General features: G+C 37.6%; 1 protein-coding gene across 4 annotated transcripts in view; it reads right to left on the reverse strand.

Annotated features, from left to right (window-relative positions):
• Positions 1-120: 120 nt before the first annotated feature.
• ppp3cb (protein phosphatase 3, catalytic subunit, beta isozyme) overlaps positions 121-23,447 on the reverse strand; it is a 62,983-nt gene continuing 39,656 nt past the window's right edge. For 3 of the 4 annotated variants that reach the window (XM_046859274.1, XM_046859275.1, XM_046859277.1), the window contains 9 exons: positions 21,698-21,837; positions 12,995-13,072; positions 10,084-10,178; positions 9,800-9,925; positions 9,048-9,125; positions 8,381-8,465; positions 7,660-7,757; positions 7,275-7,322; positions 121-3,155 (listed from right to left, as the gene is read on the reverse strand). In XM_046859274.1, coding sequence (XP_046715230.1) covers positions 2,977-3,155; positions 7,275-7,322; positions 7,660-7,757; positions 8,381-8,465; positions 9,048-9,125; positions 9,800-9,925; positions 10,084-10,178; positions 12,995-13,072; positions 21,698-21,837 — 927 coding nt within the window. In that variant the 3' untranslated portion in view covers positions 121-2,976. The remainder of the gene's footprint in view (positions 3,156-7,274; positions 7,323-7,659; positions 7,758-8,380; positions 8,466-9,047; positions 9,126-9,799; positions 9,926-10,083; positions 10,179-12,994; positions 13,073-21,697; positions 21,838-23,447) is intronic. The other variant, XM_046859276.1, reaches the window with a different exon arrangement.

A 23,447-nucleotide genomic window follows, 5' to 3' on the forward strand; every position in this document is an offset into this window, starting at 1 on the left:
AATAAACAAGAAGAATATTGAAGAGAATAATGATAACCGGAAATATATTTTCTTAAAAACTGAGGACGTGGGAAGGTGTGTCCCTATTTGCTTTACAGGTTGTTGTTTTTGTTTTTTCGATTTTTCCCATGCAGTCATGCAGCCCGGATGGCTTTTCAAATAGTTATAGGATTATTCACTCAACCGAAAGACTTCTGTACATGAACAGAGGAGAATGAGAGAGTGAAATAAAATCATAAATAATTAAATCACGTGTCTTACATCACTGAAATGTACAGCAAAATAAACAGAAAGGTTCAAACTAAAAAAAGAAACATAATTCAATTGTGTGCACTTAAATAGAAATAAACAAAAAAAAAATAAAAATTTAATGTGAAAAACAGCCACCTTTTACAGTTTATGTACAAAGCCAGATCCCGAGGCGTGTTAACAGATCAGTCTTTTGCAGCTGGACAGGCCAGGACCTGATTGAGACCATACAGTAGGTGTAATTTGCACAAAGAATGTCCAAGTGTGAATGTCCACAAATACCACAATCTTTTTATCCCACCGGTCCTTCTTTCCTTGACTGTGTGGTGTGAATGCATCCAGCAGGGGCTCGGGTCCTGCGGCTGCCTGATTGCAGCTGTTTACAGCGGTTCAAGTACAATGCAGTGACAGCAGCATAACATTGCACAGAGCGGACGAGTAAACGCACGGAAATAAACTCCCAGAACTGCACCGTGAGCATCTTGTCAAGTCCCGGGCTTCAGTGAAGGCTCATTAGTTAAATACTAGTAGCAAAACATGGTAGAGAAGAGCCAGAGACTGTGAAAATAAATGCTTAGTTGTACATTTCACACACACACACACACACATACAGTAGGATGTACATTGTACTATTCAAATTTTTTTATCCTAGATATAACACAATGCCACTATCTGTGCCTGCATCCAGAATATAATTGTGAAGTGGGCGTGGCTAAATTCATTTTTTCCCCTTTATTTTTATTTTAATTCAACAATTTTAAATGTGAAGTGGGCGTGGCTAAACCTGATTTGTGAAAATGATTTTAAATTTACTAAAACGATTATAGTAGATTGTGCGTACTCAATTTTTCCCATTATTTCTAGTTTTAATAAAAAAAAATTTCATGTAAATTGACCGTAGCTAAACCCGAATTTTTTGTTTGTTTTTACGCCACAATTATTTTAAATGTAAAGGGGGCGTGGCTAATCCCCCCCAACCTTATATTACATTTTTATTTAAAATTTGAAGTGGGCCTGGCTGAACCAGCCATTTTACCCTTGATTTCTAATGTAACTCAATTATTTAAAAAGTAATGTGACCTTTCTTTTGAAATTTCTTTGGAAAATCTTTAAATGAGAAGTGGGCGTGGCTAAATCAGCCCTTTTTTTCCCCCCTTTGTTTTTATATAACTCAAGATTGAATCATATGAAGTGGGTGTGGCTAAAGCAAAAACAATTTTCAAAGCAACGATTTTAAATGTGAGGTATACATGCCTAAACCATATATTTTGTAAATACCATTTTTACTTTAAATCAAAGATCTTAAAATCAGTGGGTGTGGCTAAACATAATCCTTTCCCCTGTTTTTTTATTGAACTAAATAATGTTAGATGTAAAGTGGGCATGGTTAAACTTAAAAAAAAAAAATAATAATTACACATTGAATATAAAAATGTGTATAGGATTGTGTTTTTTAATATATTTTTATACACACGTTCTGACAAATGTAGCCAGCAGATCAATACCTGCAGGGATCTGCAAGTGGGATCCAGTCTGAACTCGAATTCCTGTTAGTCTTTCTACAAGATTTCTTTTGTATCTGTTTGGAATACAGCATCTAACTGCTACTCATAGGTCATGCTGTGTACTATGTTGGGTCTATAATGTCTTTGTGTTTTTATATATATATATATATATATATATATATATATATATATATATATATATATATATATATATATATATATATATATATATATATATATATCACACTTAATGTTATTTAATATCTTAAACACACATTCACAGCTGTAACAAACAGCACACACATTGCTTTCAACTTTGGGAAGTCCCACATGAATATTGTCCTCCCCCTGAAGTGAAATGGTAATCACGGTGAATCCCGTACGGTGATGAGTGTAAATACGTGAATTAGCCTAAATGCTGTGTATGTTGTAATTGGTATCAGAATTTGCACTGAGAAAACTCAGATGCTCCAATGCAAGGCTTAGATTTTCTTTTTACAAAAAAATGAGCATTATTATTACGATTTCTTCAATTATAATTGATATTCAAGTGTGTGTGTGTGTGTGTGTGTGTGTGTGTGTGTGTGTGTGTGTGTGTGTGTGTGTTTAATGAAATTGGCAGCCCTAACCCACTCACACACTCAGACTTTGACAGTAAATGAAGAACTAACACTGTAATATTCAGTTTCCACAGTCTTCTGTGATAAAGCTTACTTCCTTACAAAGTAATTACACACGTCAGTTAACCAACACACACACACACACACACACACACACACGTAAAGCGGACACAAACTTATCCAAGAGAACAGTGCTCCAACATCCTATTATCAGTTTGTAGTTAATGTCATTATCCAACCCACACACACTTGTTTGTCTTCCACTTCACTACAACATGACCAGACAGAGCTTTAAAGCAGGACATCCTCCTGCACTTCCTCCTGGACATCCTCCTGGACTTCCTCCTGGACATCTTCCAGAAATTCCCCCCATGACTTCCTCCCAGCATCGCATGCTCTTTACACCGTCCGCTTTCAAAGGCAAAAAAATCCCTCTTTCATCTCAGGCTGCGTCTCAAATTGCAACCAATCGTCCACTGTAAAGAGGGAGAGAAAAAGAGCAGCAATGCAGATGGAAGGAAAGAGGGTAAAGAAAGACAGAGAGCGAGAGCACAGACAGGGATAAAGAAGAACAAGAAGAGGAGGAGGATGAAGATGAGGAGTCACTGAAGGTTGCTGTTGTCGTCGGTGCCGTTGGACTCAACCATGTTCATGCGGCCCATAGACAGACCCACGCTGTTGAGCACGTCGCGGCGTGGAGGCATGCGCTCGTTTATCCGGTCCAGACCCTTCGCTTCCTCAAAACTGTTGATCTTATGCTGTGGGGAGAAACCACGGATAGCTGGAGAGAGGGAGGGAGAGAAAGAGAGCAAGAGGACGAATGAGAGGAAATAGACAAAATGAAACAGGAGAGTCAGGAAGAAAGGATTGATGAATGGGGCACAGATGAAGGGAAAGAAGGAAGAGAGAAAAGAGAGTAAAAGGGAAAAGAGAGCAATGACAGAGACAGGAAAAGAGAATGAGACAGAAAGCATGCAAAAGGATAGAAATGGAGAGAAGAGAAAAAAAAGAAAGGAAGAGACAAAGAATATAGAATCATGGATCTGCACTGTTGTACACACACACACACACACACACACACACACACAGAGAGATGACACTTCTTCTTTTCTTTAATACCCTGCCAATATCCAACCCACTTTCTTTAATACCCTGTATACACTTTAATTCCTCTTTCTCTAATACCCCACCCACTCTTATATACCCCACCCATGCTTTATCACCCCAGTCACACTTTAATACCCTGTCCCCTTTCTCTAATAAAAAACTTTCTTTCGGCTTCTCCCGTTAGGGGTCGACACAGCGGATCCTCCGCACGTTTGATTTGGCATGTTTTTACGCTGGATGCCAACCTTTTCCTTTAATACCCTGTACACATTTTTAAACGTGCCCACTTTATAATACCCCATCCACTCATACCTTGTCCACTCTTTCTTTAACCCACCCACTCTTTAATAACCCACCCACTTTAATAACCCACCCACACTTTAATAACCCACCCACTCTTTAATACCCCACCCACTCCTTAAAACCCCACCCATTTATTAATACCCCACTCACTCTTTAATACCCCAACCACTCTTTAATACCCCAGCCACATTTTAATATCCCACCGCTCTTTAATACCCCAGCCACACTTCAATACCCCACCAACTCCTTAAAACCCCACCCATTTATTAATACCCGCTCACTCTTTAATACCCCAGCCACATTTTAATATCCCACCGCTCTTTAATACCCCACCCACTCCTTAAAACCCCACCCATTTATTAATACCCCACTCACTCTTTAATACCCCAGCCACATTTTAATATCCCACCCACTCTTTAATACCCCACCCATTTTTTAATTACCCCAGCCACACTTTAATACCTCACCCACTCTTTAATACCCCACCCACTCTTTCTTTTTTAACAATTAAACCATTTTAATAAAACGAACATTTAGTCAGTTGCACCACATAACTGGGGCAATTTTTTCTGATTCACCAAAAGACAATTTACATAAAGGGGATCTTATTGTGTAAGTCATGATCAGTCAGAAGTCTGCCTGTGACCAGACAGTCTTTACTACAATAGTTTTGAGTATTTATCAGTTAATTCTCTTTCTGAAGAAGCTTTTTAATGCACTTTGATGCTTCTGGAAAGTTAATTAATTTTAGCCTAATAAAATTCTATGAAAAAAACTGACCAAAGTGTTGGAACACAAAACCTGACATAACAATACACCAATAGTGAAACACACTCAGATCATCAATCACACTTTCATTCGGTCAAGTGTACAAAACACACACACACACACACACACACACACACACACACACACACCACTACAGGGAAATTTGTGACAGCTGGATGTAGCTGAAGAGGAAGTAACAGATTTTTTTTAAATCACATCCTGAATCACAAGGAACTCAGACACCGATGTTTCCATTAGAAAACAATATCGTCATCGAATCCAAATCTATTAAACATCTAATCTACTGTTCTGATCTGATGGAAACACAGTAAAGATGATGTGAAGCACTGCTCTACAGGGGAAACATTCACAACACAGCAGTGGCAGAAAGACTTTTTTTAAATGATAATCCATAGGTAAGGTTTTTTGTTGTTTTGTAAATTTTTTTTGTTTTTCGCTGTGTTACTTAGATCTCGAATGTCCCAGGCGCAGAGAGGTCACATGATCCCAGCAGGTCACCTGCTCACAAAGGACTAATCACAGAGGCGGCAGATGTGAGGCAGGGCGGGGCTTAGACAATAGTCTTCTAATTGCATCCGTGTTACCGAGAAGAGCTGAACAGTAAAATGTTGGATATATCTGAACAGGACATTCAGCTATATTAATCATACAAATATTTCTTAAACGGCTAAAAAATAAGTTATCTAAATCCAATGAAATGATGTGTCTCAAATCAGGTCCATTATTAAAATGACTGATATAATATTCAGATATAATAATTATATAATTACTTTTATTAAAGCAAGTTTCAATGTTTACTGTTCTTAAGTGTAAAGACACCAATGTAAAGTTAGTTAGTTACCACTCCTTAGCAGCACTTAAAAATATAACAAATAATAATAAATAAAGCACACTTGGATGCATGTGATTAAAAAAACCTGTCAGCATTTAGTTATTGTTACTTTATTACTTTATTAACACCAAATATTTTAGAATAGCAGCAACTTTCCCAAACTATTGCTTTTAACTTTTTAGAGAATACAAATCACAATTTTTTTCTGTTTCTAGTTACATTAAATGTTTTGGAACATCTGGTAAACATGTTAGCTTGTGTTGGTCCTGACAGTCGCATCTCTATTTGTAATCTCTCGAGTTTAATGATACAGAGGAACTGAAATTCTTTAAACGGAAGACTTTCCTGTGGCAGAAAACCTAAAGTTATGGCTTTACTTTGAACTGTTACGAAGCGTTGACACTGGAAAATGCTGAAATGTTAAAAATGTAGCATTTTCCATTGTCGATCCTTTGTAGCGAAGAAAAGCCATAACTTGAGGTTTTCTGCTGATAGAAGAACACAAGCATATCCCTATATTAGTTCATACAATGACCTGTTTTTGCACCGCATTGTGTTTGTTAACATATACTCTTGTTCATAGTCTTTTAGAGTCCTCTTTGCACAGTACCGTATATTCACAGTTTAATACCGTATACAATATATATAATAGGTTTACTGGACCATGCTTTCTTGTGTTATGTGTATTTGTTCCACACTGTCTTGTGTTGTGTGTCTGCACTGGTTTTGTCTGCACTGTTTGCACTCGATGCACTTTATGTAGCTCTATATTGTTTAGTGTAGCACCAGGGTCCTGAAGGAAAGTTGTGTCAGTTTTTACAGTGTACTGTGTACCACTGTTTATTGTAGAAATGACAATAAAAGCCTCTTGACTTGACTTGACTATAATTCTAGTGAGAAAAAGGGTCCTTCTGTGTGTCTTTACAGAAAATCCTCTTTCAAAAGGTGCAGGAGAATGAAACATACAACAATATCGATTATTCGAGTTCTCATAGATCACTACTTTTACTTTTGATACTTAAGTTCAAACAAACGTGAGAACTTTTATACTTTTACTTAATTCAAAATATAAAAGATGTAATGTTATATATTTAAACAGTACTTTTACTCCAGTACTGTAACAAGTGTACATGCTGACTACCAATAAATTATTTAGCTATCTATACTGTAGCTATAATCTCCCTGATTTTATAACATAAAATTGTGTAATGCTAACCAGCTCCCTTTAGTGGAGGTTTTGTTTTTATAAATTCTAATTATGGTTACACAACAACAATAACTGTTCTATGTCTATATTTCGTTAGTTCGTTCTTTTATCACGATTCCCATAGACGCTATGCAGTGCATTACTCAGGAAACAGAATTGAGTAATTCATCTCATGAGTCCCCCAGTCCGACTCCTTCGTTCTTTTGTCACGTGACTCCTTTACACGCTACACAATGCAAGAGATACTTTTTTTTGTGACATTACTGTTACAATAATTATTAATGATATTATAATTGATAATCACAGCTTTGCAATTGACTGTGTTTAATAGAAGCCATCTTGTTTCTGCTACATTTTTACAATAATGTCCACCAGCTAGGTTGTTATATTAGTTCACATTTTTACTGACTTTTTGTGATTTGAGACACAGCTAACATCAGGGTTTAGTGCTAGCAGTCAGTGTGTATGGATGTGTGTATGTGACGATCTTATAATTACATGAACCATTCTTGTACTTCTGGTAACAACAGATGGCACAGCCCCCTGACCTTTCATAGCCACCTCGAACTATGTTCGCTAGCAGACGCAAGCTAGCTAGTGCATGCTACAGGTGGCTATGTAACCTCTGAGCAGCACAGATAGCGTGGCGGGCTGGTGATTACCTTCACTGTCCTCAACCGCCTCAATGGCTTCAATGGCCTCGATGGTAGCTGAGAAAGCACAGACAGACACACAGAGAGACGGAGAGACACACAAACGGAGAGACAGAGAGAGGAGGAGTGAAAGGAGAAGCGTTATTGTGGCAGCCATGCAATCAGCACGAGCCGCCACGAGTCCACCGCCGAGGCTGGTTGTCGTTAGCGGTTAGCGTTAGCCAAATAGCACCGCTAGCCGGATAGTAGTACAGTGTGGGTGTATTGATTAGTTCAGTAACAAGAAAAAAAATAAACATGTAAGATTAGAGAGGAGAGAAAGAGCCAAAATGGAAGAGAAAGAAAACCAGAAGTGATTGTATTTTTTTTGTTTTTTGGTTGTTTTTTTGCTCACCGCTCTGTAAAGTCTGTTTTCCTCCTGAAAGAACTCCGCTGGGTAGCATGCCGGTCGGAGTTAGACCCTTTAGAGTCAACACGTTTTCACTCTCCTCACTGTGAAGAGAACCCGAGAGGTTAGATCACACACACACACACACACACACACACACACACACACACACACACACACACACACAGGACTGGGTTATACTTCTGCAGATCTGCCCAATTAAGAACTCATGAGGACGGAATATGTTGCAAGTTTTGATCGCTGCATCATTCAAAGCATCCTGACAAACTCCATCATGGTGGGGTTCCACAGTGTGTTCAACAGTCAAATGGTGAAAAGAATGGTGAAACGTGACCAACACATCACTAGCACCCAGCAATTAAGCATCTTCAACCCCAGTAGATGTCTGCATAGAGCACCATGGGTTCCTCCCATCCCAGTAACAATGTGTTCAATCTTGGTCCATCCAGGAGGAGATACAGGAACATGTACACCACATAAAGCAGGTCCAGGGCCACAACCATTACCCTACTGAATTCTGGTGCTTTCTTGTCGTTGTTTTTTTTTTACCTCTGATCATAACACAGGCCCTCTCCATTCTGTACATTCTGTATTATGTCTTTATAATTGTAGATTAGAAGCAACAGTCTGATTACCCACAATTCCCTTTCTCAAAAGGTCCAAAAACATAGAAGTAGAAGCCAGCCTTCATTCGGGATGCGCTCACCGTAAAACTGAGAACATTTTGGCCATTTTGCCAATGGCACGGATTTTGTTCCTGATGACCTCCTTACGTGCGGCTGCAGCGTTCGCTGCGAAGAAATCACACACACACACACACACACACACACACACACACACACACACACACAATTATTATATATATATAAACACACAGAGTATTGAAACGTGTGAAAAGAAGTTTCTAATTTTACATTATATAGTTTAAAGTTAGTCAGGTGTAGGTGTTCATATTTATTTCAGTTTGCTTTCTCTAACTCACACTCAAGAAAGTATTTTGACCATTATGCCCATAGTGGAAGAACACACTTTCCCTTCACTATATCTATAAGGCCCAAAACCTGTTCTGGCATGACAATGCCCCTGTGCACAAAGCCAGCTCCATGTAGTGTGTTAAGTTTGCAGTGGAAAAGCTCAAGTGTCCTGCACAGAGCTCTAAACTCAAATCCACCAAACCACCCAGTTTTGGAGAGAATGGAACGCGGACTGAACCCCAAACGTCCTCATTCAACATCAGAGAATGATTTCACTAATGCTCTGACTGAACACGAAATTAGAAATCCCTGCAGCTACGCTCCAAAATGGGTGGTGTTCAGGTGTCCACAAACTTCTGGCACTTATAGAGTAGCTGAATTCTGGAGTTTTCTTCTCACCATCATATATCTCATCACCGTCGTTCACGAGTTCATCATCCGAACAGATGCTGAGGACATTTACCAACATCTCAGTCACTGTGGAGAGGTCAAAGGTTACAGTGTGAAAGACAGGGAATTGCCCTAATCTATCTATCCACAAAATTAAAGATGGACTTTATAGATTTAGTTGTTGTACTTGTTAAAATAAACATCTACAGATGTATTCATATAAACATAGGACAATTAATAATGAATAAATAATTCTACAAGTAACATAACATCTGATCCTTAATAGGTTTATTCTGCTGTTTTTAATGTTAAAATAAATCAGTGCAAAACAAACAAGCAGATAAATAAACCAGCTCAGATAAAAAAAAACATTTTATAATCGCACTGCTGATGTGGCTCTAATAAAGTCTGGTGTATTTGAATGAAACAGTTTTAATATAAATATAAATAATATACATAAAATGTATTAAAATAATAATAATAATAATAATAATAAAAATAATAATATAATGGGATCAAACTAAATGATTAATTGGGTTTTTGTGAGGAAATGATAAATACTCCACCCTGAAACACATGATCATATTTATATTGTAATATTTCAGAGTTTTTAGTGAAACTGGTGTGAATTTTTCACTGATGCTACATTGATATCTTTCATGACACCAAGTTACCTGTAAATAAAGTTGCCTTTTAAAAACAATTGCTGTATGTGTAATACGCGCTTCAGTGGAAGTTGATGTCCTTCATTCCTCTCATACCTTTCTCTCCTACGAAAGGCAGGGACCAGGTGAACACGTCCATGAAGTTAGGCAGCCAGTAAGGGTGTGGAGAGCAGTTGAACTGACGAATGTTCATCACATTGTTCTCGTATTTTAGCACAGCAGCTGCAAAAACATCATCAATAATGACATGCATCAGCGCCTGCCTGCATACACAGAGATGTGCATTTGATTTTAATGCTAAAGCCAGCCATGGTATTGTTAGTTCAGAAGTGCGAGAGGCTCAAGAGCAGCGTGGTGCACTAACACAACAAACGACTGACCTTTATTATTATACACGTCCAGGTAATTGGGAGCGGAGAAGATGGTGATGAGAGAGGGGAAACCCGTCGTCTGGCTTTTTCTGTACATCCGATAACTGCACAAATATAAAATGGGGGACAATTATAATAATAACAACAACAACACCAACAACAATAATAATAATAACATGTATAAATAGATGGATAGTAAGCAGATTGGTGAAGGAGATAATGTTATGATCGGTAGAAAAAATTTGAATGGTGGAATGATATTAAGTAGGATGGTCGTGGAGGACTAATTGATGGATGGATGGATGGATGGATGGATGGATGGACAGAATGGTAGAAAAAGACAAAAGTGACAATAGAGAGATAGACAGGTAGACAGGTAGATAGACAAGCAGATGCAAATGTATAGGAGATGGATGGATGGATGGATGGATGGATGGATGGGTGGATGGATAAATGGTAAGCAGATTGGATTAGAAGGAATTGATAGAGACTTGTAGAAAAAAATGTATCAATTACAGGATGTATAGATTGATGGATGGATGGATGGAAGGATGGATCCATGATCAGACTGGATCTGGAGGGATATTAAAGCAAGCTGTTAAAGAAACATGATAGATGGGTGAATAGTGAGCAGGCTGGTAAAGATGAGTAGACAGATAAATATATGGATGGTGAATGAATGAATGGTGGGCAGGTGAGCAGAGGCATAGATTGGGAGAAGGAAGGATGGATGGGTGAATAGATAAATAAATGTGTATGAAGCAGGAGAAAGATAAACCGAAGGTGTGAAGGTGTTTTGTTCCACCCGGCCGTTATTCCCAGTTACACCACTGTCAGCAGCAGAGCATCTTAGTCATCATAATGACTGATAAAAATATAATATAAATATTTATTAAAGACCTTTTTCTAGATTGATGTTCATGCCCCTAATTAAGAGATCCTCAAAAACATTACTGGCAATTGTGTAATTCACATATAAACACTTTCTAACAAAATGTGGTGTTTACTCTACACAGGACTGTGTGTTGACTTTAGGAGCGGGTCGCACTGGTGCTAGAAAATGTTTTGAGTGTTGAGCAAAAAGTCAACAGCAATACACAGTGAAGAATCAGAAATAAAGGGTGCAGTGGTCTTTTATACGGCTCAAGAAATTCAAATATACGCAGGAAATCGAGCAGAAAAATACGAATTCAGTGTCAATTTACAGATTTGAATGAACGTGATCTTTCAAATACGTCATCGTTTCCATAGCAATGGCTCTACGTAAACGTGTACGCACCACGTAAACAGATTAAGAAACCAGCATAGTCGTTAATATGATGGAAGGAGCTTTCAAAAGCTGAAGTGTTCCGATGCAGGAAAGACTGCAAGATGGAGAGATTTGTGCTGTTCAGGTTTTCTGTAACTGCATTATTTTACCTTAATAACTTTGAGAGAAAAAAAAGAGAGAGAGAGAGAGAGAGAGAGAGAAAGTCTGATGAGATATTGTATATTTATAGCTGCTATAAGTGAAAACAAGAGATCACTTGCTCCACAGACATTCCATAATGTTACAGGTAACTATAAAAGGATAAAAAAAAAGAAGTGCTTTGATAAATAAAAAAGGGGAAGAAAATATGGGCTGCTATCAGAAGCATCACATCAGATGACCACGTCATTGATTACTAATCTATAACAGCTCTTCTACATTTATGTGTTTAATTACTCCCTCATACATAATTATCATGTTATATAACAATGGCCTTGTAATATATTGAGAGATTATTAGAATGAGAAAATTCATAGAAATGAATAGAAATGTGAAAATGTTCTAAAATATGATGCCACTGATTTATCATCCTTCCAGCTGTTAGACGGGAAATAAGGGAATGTTTAAGCAGAGCAGTAAAGGAAGATGTATAGCTGAATGCATATGACAGACAGACAGACAGACAGACAGACAGACAGACAGATAGACAGATAGATAGATAGATAGATAGATAGATAGATAGATAGATAGATAGATAGATAGATAGAATGGTGAGTGGGTGTGTTTGGATGGATGGATGGATGGATGGATAAATGGATGGATGGATGGATTGAAATTATACTGGTAAAAATTAAAAAAACAGACAGACAGACAGACAGACAGACAGACAGACAGACAGACAGACAGACAGACAGACAGACAGATAGATAGATAGATAGAATGGTGAGTGGGTGTGTTTGGATGGATGGATGGATGGATGGATGGATGGATGGATAAATGGATGGATAAATGGATGGATAAATGGATTGAAATTATACTGGTAAAAATGTTTAAAAACAGACAGACAGACAGACAGACAGACAGACAGACAGACAGACAGACAGACAGACAGACAGACAGACAGACAGACAGACAGATAGATAGATAGATAGATAGATAGATAGATAGATAGATAGATAGATAGATAGATAGATAGATAGATAGATAGATGGATGGATGGTTGGATGGTTGGATGAATAAATATACATAAAACACACAGGTTTAAAGGAATGTATAAAGACTTGTAGTGAAGAAGGAAATAAATAAAAGGATGAATAGATGGATGATAATATGTAATATAGATAATATGTGATTAATAGATTAATAGGTGGATTGTTGAATGGATCAATAAATGGAAGGATGGATGTATATGTGGATGGATGGACAGATGTAAAGCACACTGGTTAAAAGAAATGTAAAGAGACTTGAAAAGAATAAAGAATAAATTGAAATGGATGGATAGATGAATGGAATATTCTTTAATGAATGTTAAAAAAAAAAGAAAAAAAAACGTGCTATGGGCTGAGTTGTGGACTGATGCTGCAGTGATGATGATGATGATGATGATGATAATGATGATGACGATGATGGGATTCTGGGTGAATTCAGTGATGTGTAAACTGTTTTACTCACCCTGCGTCCTGCGCCTCATGGGCTCTGATCACAGAGAGCAGGTTATTAGTCTGTAGAAACTCACACACTGCAGGATAACTGTATACAATAAATACAAAAAGAGTGAAAGAGTGAGATTCAGCGACAAAGAGGTATATATCATGTCATAGAAAGTGAACAAAAGAGAGCAGGATAAAGAGCAGTATACAGTATTTAGAATGAGTAAAAAAAAACGACAGAAGGAGAGTGACAAATGTGTTTAACAGCCACAAGATGGCAGCACTGAGCCCATTTAAAAAACCTACATTCCACTGTTTTGAGAAGAAACACGTTTCCAACACATCCGTACTCACATATACAGTATACCAGTTAACCTCCAAATCTCTGTATAAAAGCCACTAAAAATAGGTAGGAATTAAACCAAATAAGAGTCAAATCTCAAGCACCATCTTATAAACACAACAGTCAAAAAGTCCATAGAAGAAATCCACCTTTCTGTCCATCACCATTGAGGATTTAACAGTTACAGACCACAAGAATCCTGCTGTCACTCTATAAAACATGCCCAGGTCTTACAAACAGTTAAACTAATGATCAAATCAAACTAAAATGCGTTTGCATACAACTAAATGAACTTATTTGTATTTGCTTTTTCACGGTGTGTTGCTGTACTCTGAAATTTAATCAATGCTCAGTCACAACTGCGACTATGCTCAGTTTTATAAATTTTTTTTTCTGAAATTTGCTAAAAACAAGGTCATACTTTTGTGGTAGCTTAGTGGTTAAGGCATTGTGTTAAGACCGATCAGCTGTATGAATGAGATCAATTGGCATCTGCAAAATTTTATAAATGTAATACTTAAAAAAAAAAACTGTTTACATTTACTAAAACTGTCTGTGGAAAAAAAGGGTATTTCCACTCGTTCTCACTTTTTAAAAAATTATTTTAGTCCTTCTTTACTGATTACTGAAATTGCTAAAGCTGTGATTGGACAGTTAGTGCATTTTTAGTGTAGCACAACAACAACACACTAATGAAATGAGTCTGAGACTGAAATGAGACTAGTGGATTAAAAACATATCTTTTTAGCAAAGCCTACACATAACATACGTCTCACATCATAACCTTGTGCTCCAGAACATCTGATCACATGCACATTATCAACTTGTGCTGTTAATATCATGAACAGCAGCTACGCTAATTGCTCTCCACTGCTTCTCTTTCTCTCCCCATCCCGAGACACCCTGAGGTTTGGCCAGCTCCAGTCACCTCCCACCTCGTGATGATTACGGACCTTTGAAGAAGTAGATGCCGAACTCACAAACATCCCGAACCATCTAGAGACGTACCAGTGCCATTTGGATCCCGCTACATGTGTGGAGTTTTGACATTGGACCTCCTGGAGTGTTTAAAGGCTCTGGCATGGAGAAGCTGATGCTGGATCTGTGGTGATCACAAATGCTGAGCTCATAAAACTCGGAGCTACTAACCATATAGACTGTATAAGACTGCAGAAAGAACATCACTTATAATCTTATACTCCAGTAATCATGTTAGTTCTCACTGTCCAGTGTTCTGTTTTGTTGAAAGATTTATGATCAAACTCTTGATGTCACCCAGATGAGGATGGGTTCCCTTTTTGAGTCTGGTTCCTCTCAAGGTTTCTTCCTCATAACATCTAAGGGAGTTTTTCCTTGCCACAGTCACCACGGCTTGCTCATCAGGGACAAATTCACACCATTCACCATCACTGTTGATTTGTGTAAAGCTGCTTTGAGACAATGTCTGTTGTGAAAAGCGCTATACAAATAAACTTGACTTGACTTGACTAGTGAAATGCACCAGGAAATGATTATTTTTGGAGAACTGGATGAAAGGAAATCACTACAAAATAGTTTTACGCATGAAAAATAAATAAATCACATGAAAAAGCAAGTTCAAAACACATAAAAGTGTATCACAAGTGAAGACATGTGACTGAGATTACAAAGTGTCTTCCCTCAACTGAATCAGACAAAGTTAATATTATAAACTACATGAACAAAACACACTTTTCCAGCCATTTTTTACGTGCCAAATTCTTCCTTCACTTGAACTAGAAGACACAGACCTGTAGCGTGACAATGCCCACATGCACAAAGCAAACTCCTAGAAGCAGTGATGGACGAAGTACACAAACCATGTGGTTGGATGGGGATGGGTTTCCCTTTTGAGTCTGGTTCCTCTCAAGGTTTCTTCCTCATAACTTCTAAGGGAGTTTTTCCTTGCCACAGTTGCCACGGCTGCTCATCAGGGATAAATACACACCATTCACCTTGACTATTGATTTCTGTAAAGCTGCTTTGAGACAATGTCTGTTGTGAAAAGCGCTTTAGAAATAAACTTGACTTGACTTGACTTGTTTGAGTAAAATAGAGATACATTCAGTAAAATATCACTCCAGTAAAAGTGTCCCTTTAAACTTTTATTTGAGTAAAAGTACAAAAGTATTTGCCTTTAAATGTATCCAAAGTACTATGACTTCTTATGGCTATGATGTTCCTTTTATTATTTTTCTCACAAGACTCTTTACTTAATTTATGTGAAAAGACTCTAATGTGACTCTCAGCACAGCAATCTATTAATAGGATGATATTAATGAGTCAAACACTGATTGATATCTATTAAAACTATCATGAGCCCGAAACCTTATTTTCATTTACTTCAAAAAATTGCGCCAATTAGGATAAAGTCAGGAGTTTCTAACATCAGTTATTACTGTTTGTTGGTGATAAGTAGATACTTATCAGTGCTCTACCCTGATTGGTGGCTTGCTGTCTGATTGTCCAGTTTTTATCCACTCAGAAATAAAAAGGATCGACTGATTTCGCAAAATGTAATAAAAAGGAAGATATTTCTTTGAAATGTAGGGAATTTAAAGTAAAAGTCTCCTCAAATGGAAATACTTCAGTAACGAATTACATTTATTTAGTTACTGTTCACCACTGCTATGGATATTTAGATTACTGTACATGGATCTACATGCAAAGCTCTTGAGTGGCCTTTTATAGAGCTCTGAACTCAACCCAAAGCACCACAGGCCTCCTCACCTCACCTACATCAGTACCCTACTTTACTAACACCCTTGTGGCTGAATCTCACACAGATCTCCACAAGCACACTCCAACAACTAGTGGAACATCTTCCCAGAAGACTGAAGGTTATTAGAACAGGACAGGAATGGGGACTAAATGTGGTATGGGATGTTCAAACAGCACATATAAATCTTAGATCCAAAAACTTTAGTCCATTTAGTGTAGAAAATAAATCTGCAATCACAGTACAAGCAGATGAAATCCTACACTGTGCTTACTTACTCTCTCTCTCTCTCTCTCTCTCTCTCTCTCTCTCTCTCTCACTCTATCTCAGCTCAGTGGGAAAATTCTCTGCTCACATATATAAACTTTCAATAAATAACTTTAAATAATTTATTTTTGAGTTGGCATTTGAGGTTAAAGTCCACAAGTCCACTTTTCTTTTGCAAGTAACAGAACTATATGAAAGATCCAACATTTTCAACAAATGGCAAAATATATTACCCATATATTTCATATTTAAATCACATACTTATAATTATAAAACATGTAAAAATAATAATAATAAAAAAAAATTATTTCTGTGTGCATTAACAAAACAAGATAATGATGTAGAGATTACAGGATGTAAATCTAATTTAGCATAAAATAGTTTTCCTTTTTAACGTAAATACTTCGAAATGTAAATTTATTTTCTTAATATTTTGGCCCTACAAATATGATAAATGAGCTGATCTGTAGAGCATCACTTTCCTGAAGATGCTGAGATCAGATTTATGCTCAGTGCTTCTGTTACACATAAATATCAGAGATTCAGTTAGGAAGATAGTTTGAAGAAGTATTTTTCCTGTAAAATGGTCTAAAAAAAGAAATGGTGGATGGATTTTACAACCCATTGACCTGCAAAACCTCATTCTGCTCACATGTGCACAAACAAGTGCAAATTTCTGCACTTTATTCAAGTCAACTCCAACAGCTTCTGCTTTGTCTGATCCGATCCCAGTATTCCTTATATTCTATTTTTCTATTTGCTCTATGTTTCCCTTTCTCTCTGTACAAAAAAAGTGTGTAAATAAATTATAATTGTATTCTGCAAATTATATTTTTATTCATATGTTTGTCACTGTGTACAGTATACTTACTGTCTGTGTAATAGTTGTAATAGCGAACTTGTACCACATGGGGAACTGCATCCTTCAAATCCTTTTTATGGAGCCAAACTCATTTGGCTCAGCTCACCAATACGAACCGACTCTTTCGGCTCCCAAACGGCTCAACGTGTTTTTGTTTATGTATCCTGACCAGTTATTACGGGTTTTAAAATAAATAATAAATTATGTCAAAAAGGGAAACCAATTACCCATTGAGATTTATTTTACAAGTATTTATTTTACAACTATTTACAAGTTAAGATATTGGACTTTGGACCAAAAGCCCATGAGTTCAAATCCCAGCACCACCAAACTAAGCTGCATCTGCTGGGCCCTTGTGCAAGGCCCTTAACCCGTAACTGCTCAGTTGTAGCTGTAAGTTGCTTTGGATAAAGGTGTCTGCCAAATGCCTTGAATGTATCAGTGACATGTGATTAGGTCATGTGACAAGCAGGGGCTGATGGAAGCTGTAGATCCTGTGGTGCTATGCGTAATTCTGGCAATATCCACACTTGCTTTTGTAAAAATGCTTAATTATAGGTGTTAATTTTACTAGTTATTAAGGTTAAGATGAAACTCATTGTTCTGAAGGTTTGAGTTGTGATTGGTGTGTTCCCCCAGTTCCTACTGAGTCTTTTCTCTCTTTGGAAGGTCTCTTCAATGTTATTGCACATTTGCATGCTTATGTTTAGATTGGTATGTGATTTTTGAACATCCCATTCCACACTGAGTTCCCATTTGCTGTTATAAAAACCTCCACTCTTCTGGGGAAATGTTACACTAGAATTTATGGTGTGCGTGTGGAGATTTGTGCTCATTCAACTGCAAAAGTGTTAGTAAAGTCAGGTAATGATGTAGGTGAGGTGAGGAGGTCTGGGGTGCAGTCAGCGTTCACATTCAGCCCGAAGGTGTTCAGTAAGGTCGAGGTCAGAGCTCTATAGCAGGAGATCTTCTTTCTAACCCATGTGATACATATCTGTATGGAGCTGAATTTGTGTACAAAGTCACGCTGGAACAGGTTTTGGTCTACTAGTTCAAGTAAAGGGAAACTGCAATTTTAATTCAACAAGAGATGACTTCTTCTTTCGGCTGCTCCCATAAGGAGTCACCACAGCAAATCATCCGTCTCCATACCCCCCTGTCCTCTACATCTGCCTCTTTCAAATTAACTACCTGCATGTCCTCCCTCACCACATCCATAAACCTCCTCCTTGGCCTTCCTCTTTTCCTCCTTCCTTGTGGCTCTATCCACATGTCCAAACCATCTCAATCTCGCCTCCCTCACCTTGTCTCCAAAATGTCCTATACGTGCTGTCCCTCTAATAAACTTATTTCTAATCCTGTCCATCGTCGTCACTCCCAACAAAAACCTCAACATCTTCAGCTCTGCTACCTCCAGCTCCACCTACTGTCTTTTACTCAATGCCACTGTCTCTAAACCATACAACATCTCAGGTCTCACCACAGTCCTATAAACTTTCCCTTTCACTCTCACAGATACTCTTCTATCACAAATCACTCCTGCTATCACTCTTCTCCACCCACTCCACCCTGCCTGCACTCTTTTCTTCACTTCTCTAACAAATACAACCAGAGACGTTCTATACAATTGTGAGCCTCCAAATTTGTGGTTGTTTTGGGAAGAACCACACAGGTGAAGAAATCAGGTGTCTCAATACTTTTGTCAATAGAGTGTAGGTCATTAACTTTGTTTGATTTAAAGGCAAATCAGACCAGAGCAAAGGCTTACTGAAGAAGAACCAGATGTTGAAATGTGGGAAGAACAAGAAAAGAAAAAAAAAAAAAAAAAAACACCTTGTATTTGTGACTCATCTCTCGAAGTTGACAGAAAAGAGTCAACTCTTTCCAGAACGACTTAACAACACAGGGTACACTGCATTTCTCAAATCATGCTCTGGTTTCTAAAATCCAGTGTCTTCTCTCTGTGACAGGGTAGAATGGCCTGTCCCTGCGTGTTGGCGTTGTATTGTTCAACAGGTGGTTAATTAGATGTCTAATTGGTTGTAGTATTTAAATGCCCAGAAAGGCACTGTAGGAAGTTCTGTTGATACCCTCTTCGGTTACCTGAGTTCCTGTTGTCGAGATAGGGGTCCTCATGGGTGTGCAATCATCGTAGTCGTGGAACTAAGCTAACTTTGTTTTTTTAATTAGCTTGCTCCCGATGCCGTGGGTGTCCTTTCCAGGCTTGAGTTACAAAGGGTTCTCAGGTAGGAGGCTGACTTTTTCTATCTGTCTTTCAAGGCAAATTGTAGCTTCGCCATTGTGTGTGTTCTCAGCTGATTTTTAGGAATAGTATTTTCTTTGTTTCAGCATTGTTCTGATCTGGAGAGTCAACTTTGGGGGAAAAACTGCTGTTTGTCTTATTTTTTCTCTTTTTGGTCAGTATTGTTCTTGGTTTGGTTTAACTGGATTGTCAGACTAAACTGTTTGTCTCTCAGGTGGAGCGTTCCGAGAGGAAGGCTATGCACCTGGGTGAACAGAGCACTTTGTGAGTTGGAGCACTGTGGTGTTGGCACTTTTTCCCTAGTGTTTTCTGTGCACACGTGTGAAAGCGCATTGTTCCTGTAGGGAGTGTGCTACCCCCTAGAGTGAGCCTTAGCCTTGCATTTGGTTGTTATAGACCCTCTTTTTATGATACTTTCATGAACATGTATTTTCCTGTATATCAAGTCATGACCAAAGTGTATATGTAGCTACTTAAAAAAATGTCAAGTTTTAGTATTTGTGTGTTAATGATGACATGCCTGTATTGGTTCTGTTTACTGTATAGAATTCTTCGTCTCTGGCTTGTCATTGTGACAAACTTGTGTCCTTATTTTGAAGGATTTTCTGGGCCCTAATACCAGGATGTAGTCGTGCGTTACATCTAATTTGCTAGACTATAAATAACACCCCCTATATGTTGCATTCTGGCATACAGTAGTTGGGCATGATTTCTAGTTCAGTATATTAAATTACTGACCCCTACTGTGTGCGGTATCTCCAAACTAGATGATTGAGATTATTTGATATACTTTACCAAATACCATAAATGCCATGATAATGGACTTTGGGTTTTTTCCACAAGACATGGCAAAATGTCTCAACAGAACCCAGGCAACATTTTCTCTCACTATAATGAGTTCCAGATGATTTGTTCAACACACACACTCGCACACACTCCATCTCACCCATTCTCCCATTCATTGATGTCTGATTTTATAAGATGAGAGACGGCAAAATCCATCTCTATTGCTTGTATTTATTTATATATTTATTCCTCTCTCGCTTCTCACTCTCTTTCTCTCACTCTCAGCAGTAGTAGCTGGTCACCATAGTAACAGTAGATCGCCAGATTTTCCCATGGGATCGTGGGAATTCTTGTTTTGCTGAGCCTGACCGCTGCTTGGGTTGCTTTACAATTCCAATTACAGACGTGGGCTCATTTTCACACTATACCTAATCGCCCAGAGCGCACAGCTGCTGAATATTCCAACACAAGAAGAACCTGGAATGCGTTTCTGTTGGAAAGTTCACACGCCAAGATGGCAGAACAGTCGTTAACAAAACAAAATTACCACTGGTTCAAGATGAACCAGGATGAAGTTCAAGATGAAGGTCAATTTCCTTTTCACTTAAAAAAGGAGACCCAAAGTTGCAGCATGATTATGCCCCTGTGCACAAAGTCAGCTCAATGACAATATGCTTTACATGAAGTCTAGTTGATCTTGAGTGGCCTGCTATAGAGCTCTGACCATAACGTTACTGAAAACCTTTGGAAAGAATTGGAAAACTGACTGCACCCCAGGCCTCCTCACCTACAGCGCATCAGTTCCTCATTTTGAAATAATATGAATCTTATGGCCCAATGTCCAACTATTTATTCACTCACTAACAAGACGCATTTTTCACTCACTGTCCACTTTTTTTTCTCCTCCTGAATGCTAGCTTGCACTCTGATTGGTCAGAATGAAGAAAAGCACTTGATGTCAGTCAGTAGTCTTTTCTTTTATAGAGTTTGATGTTACAGAAAAGGCTTGCAGCACCACTTTTTATAAGATTACCAATAAAATGTGTGCTAGCAGCTAAAAAAAGCATCCCTAGGCTTTATATAGGCACTGAAAGAAATCCCTTATAATCACATGCATAAACAACAATAGAGCTGGATGTGCTGCATTTATGTGAACTGTTTTCTGTCTTTATAGAGCAAAGATGCAAAATCTTTTTGTATTTCCAGCTGTTGTTTTCACTTGATAGTTTTAAATGTGTTTATTTTTACATAACGCTTTCTTTAAGACATGCTTAAAATGTACCTTTTGGGGAAAAATAAAAAATAAAAGAGGGACAAAAAAAGGTCTTTTGGAAAGAGCCAACTTTCCATTCTGTCTATCACATTCTGGAGACCACTTCTTTCACACACACACACAAACACACACACACACACACACACACACACACACACACACACACACACACACACACACACACACACAGTTACCTGTAGAAGTAGGAGCAGCCACGGACCGTGTTGTGGCTGAAATACTCCTGCGACTTCTCATTGCCAAAGTCCTCTAGTGGATCTGACCACAGAAGATCACACATGGGCCCAAATGCTGGAGGCTCCTTAAACCGGTCCAGCTGGAGAGCGCATGAACAATGAAAAAAGAGAGAGACACAGAAAGAGAGAGAGGTAAATAAACACTAAAGCAAAATAGCACTTTGACCACATTCACACCTGTATTTTGAGGATTAACAGTAAATACACACATAAAGGAAATGATTCACGCTTTATAAATTCGGGCCTAATAATAACTTCCGTCATTTCATAGTATTCATTACCTATTATAAATTAATCAGTATCTATATATGTCTCTCTCTCTCTCTCTCTCTCTCTCTCTCTCTTTATATATATATATATATATATATATATATATATATATATATATATATATATATATATATAAAATTTTTTATTATTATTTATTTTTATTGTGTCACACATTGTAATTTACCTCCAAAATACAAAATAATAATGGAAAGACAAAAGAGAAAACAAACAATATCAAATAAGGTAAATAAGGAAGTAGGTAGGAGAAAAAATAGAATGAAAAAAAAAATGTAATAATAAAACATGATTCACTATATAGGCAAAGGTTTTTGGACTAATGAGTATTAGATTTGTAAGTGCTTTTTGAACAACCTCCACTCTTCCAGGAAAATTTTCCACCAGATTCTGGAGTGTGCTTGTGGAGATGTGTGGAAATCTCATTCAGCCACACGGGTGTTAGTAAAGTTAGAAACCCTAATTAGGCAGCTAAATTAGAACGGATCAAAACACCGGACATCCAAAAAATCTTCAGTATAGTGAATATAACTTTAGTATAAAACTTTAGTATCAGTAGCAGGTTGAACGCTGTATAAATTCATGCAACTTTTTGCAAATTATTGACCGCTGAATGTTTCAAAAGGTTTTTCCTGCTCATTGATAATGATGAAATTATCACTTATTCTGCTAGATCCTCTTTCACCTTTAGCCCATGATTTGTTTTGTAACATCTCATGATATTCCCTAAATAATCTAAACGGTCTCGACACACACATTTGTTATGGCTCTCGATCAAAAAGTGTGTTTCACTCTTTCTGTCTGTAGCCATGACTAAAAATCATTCAGCCCATTCATTTGTGATCAGAGATTTTTTTTTTAAAGGGGCTCATGCTTTAATAAGAAAAATTACATTTGTAATAAATTTCTTAACATATAGTATTTTCAAAATGTGTAATATTAATTAAGCTTATTAATCTTAATATTTTTCTTCATAAAAAGAGAATTCTGATCTACATATATTTTGCCGAAATAAAATCTTTTGCAGTGTGGCTTTTACACAATATTGTTGTTTATTTTTTTTTCCTGCCAATATCTTAATTAAACACATTTACACAGTTACACTTTTAATCGAATGCATCCACTGATAAATCTTAATTCAGTTTGTTGAATCTGTTGCACACAGAATATCCAAAAAATATTACTGTCCACAGTTTGGAAGTATTTACTGACATCGTAAGCACTTCCTGTTTACGAGATACACAAAGCCGATTAGAGCAAACGATTGTTGCGAATCCTTGAAAACTATTGTGTATATGCAAGTTCTGTGTTTGATGTGCGTTTTGACCATTTACCTCTTTACGACCTTGAGCCTAATCAAAACTTCCAACACACAGATCTTAAACTTCTCCCAGGTCCTGGGTTT

This window comes from Silurus meridionalis, chromosome 10, assembly GCF_014805685.1.
Source record: "Silurus meridionalis isolate SWU-2019-XX chromosome 10, ASM1480568v1, whole genome shotgun sequence".
In the NCBI taxonomy this organism is placed as follows: Eukaryota; Metazoa; Chordata; class Actinopteri; order Siluriformes; family Siluridae; genus Silurus; species Silurus meridionalis.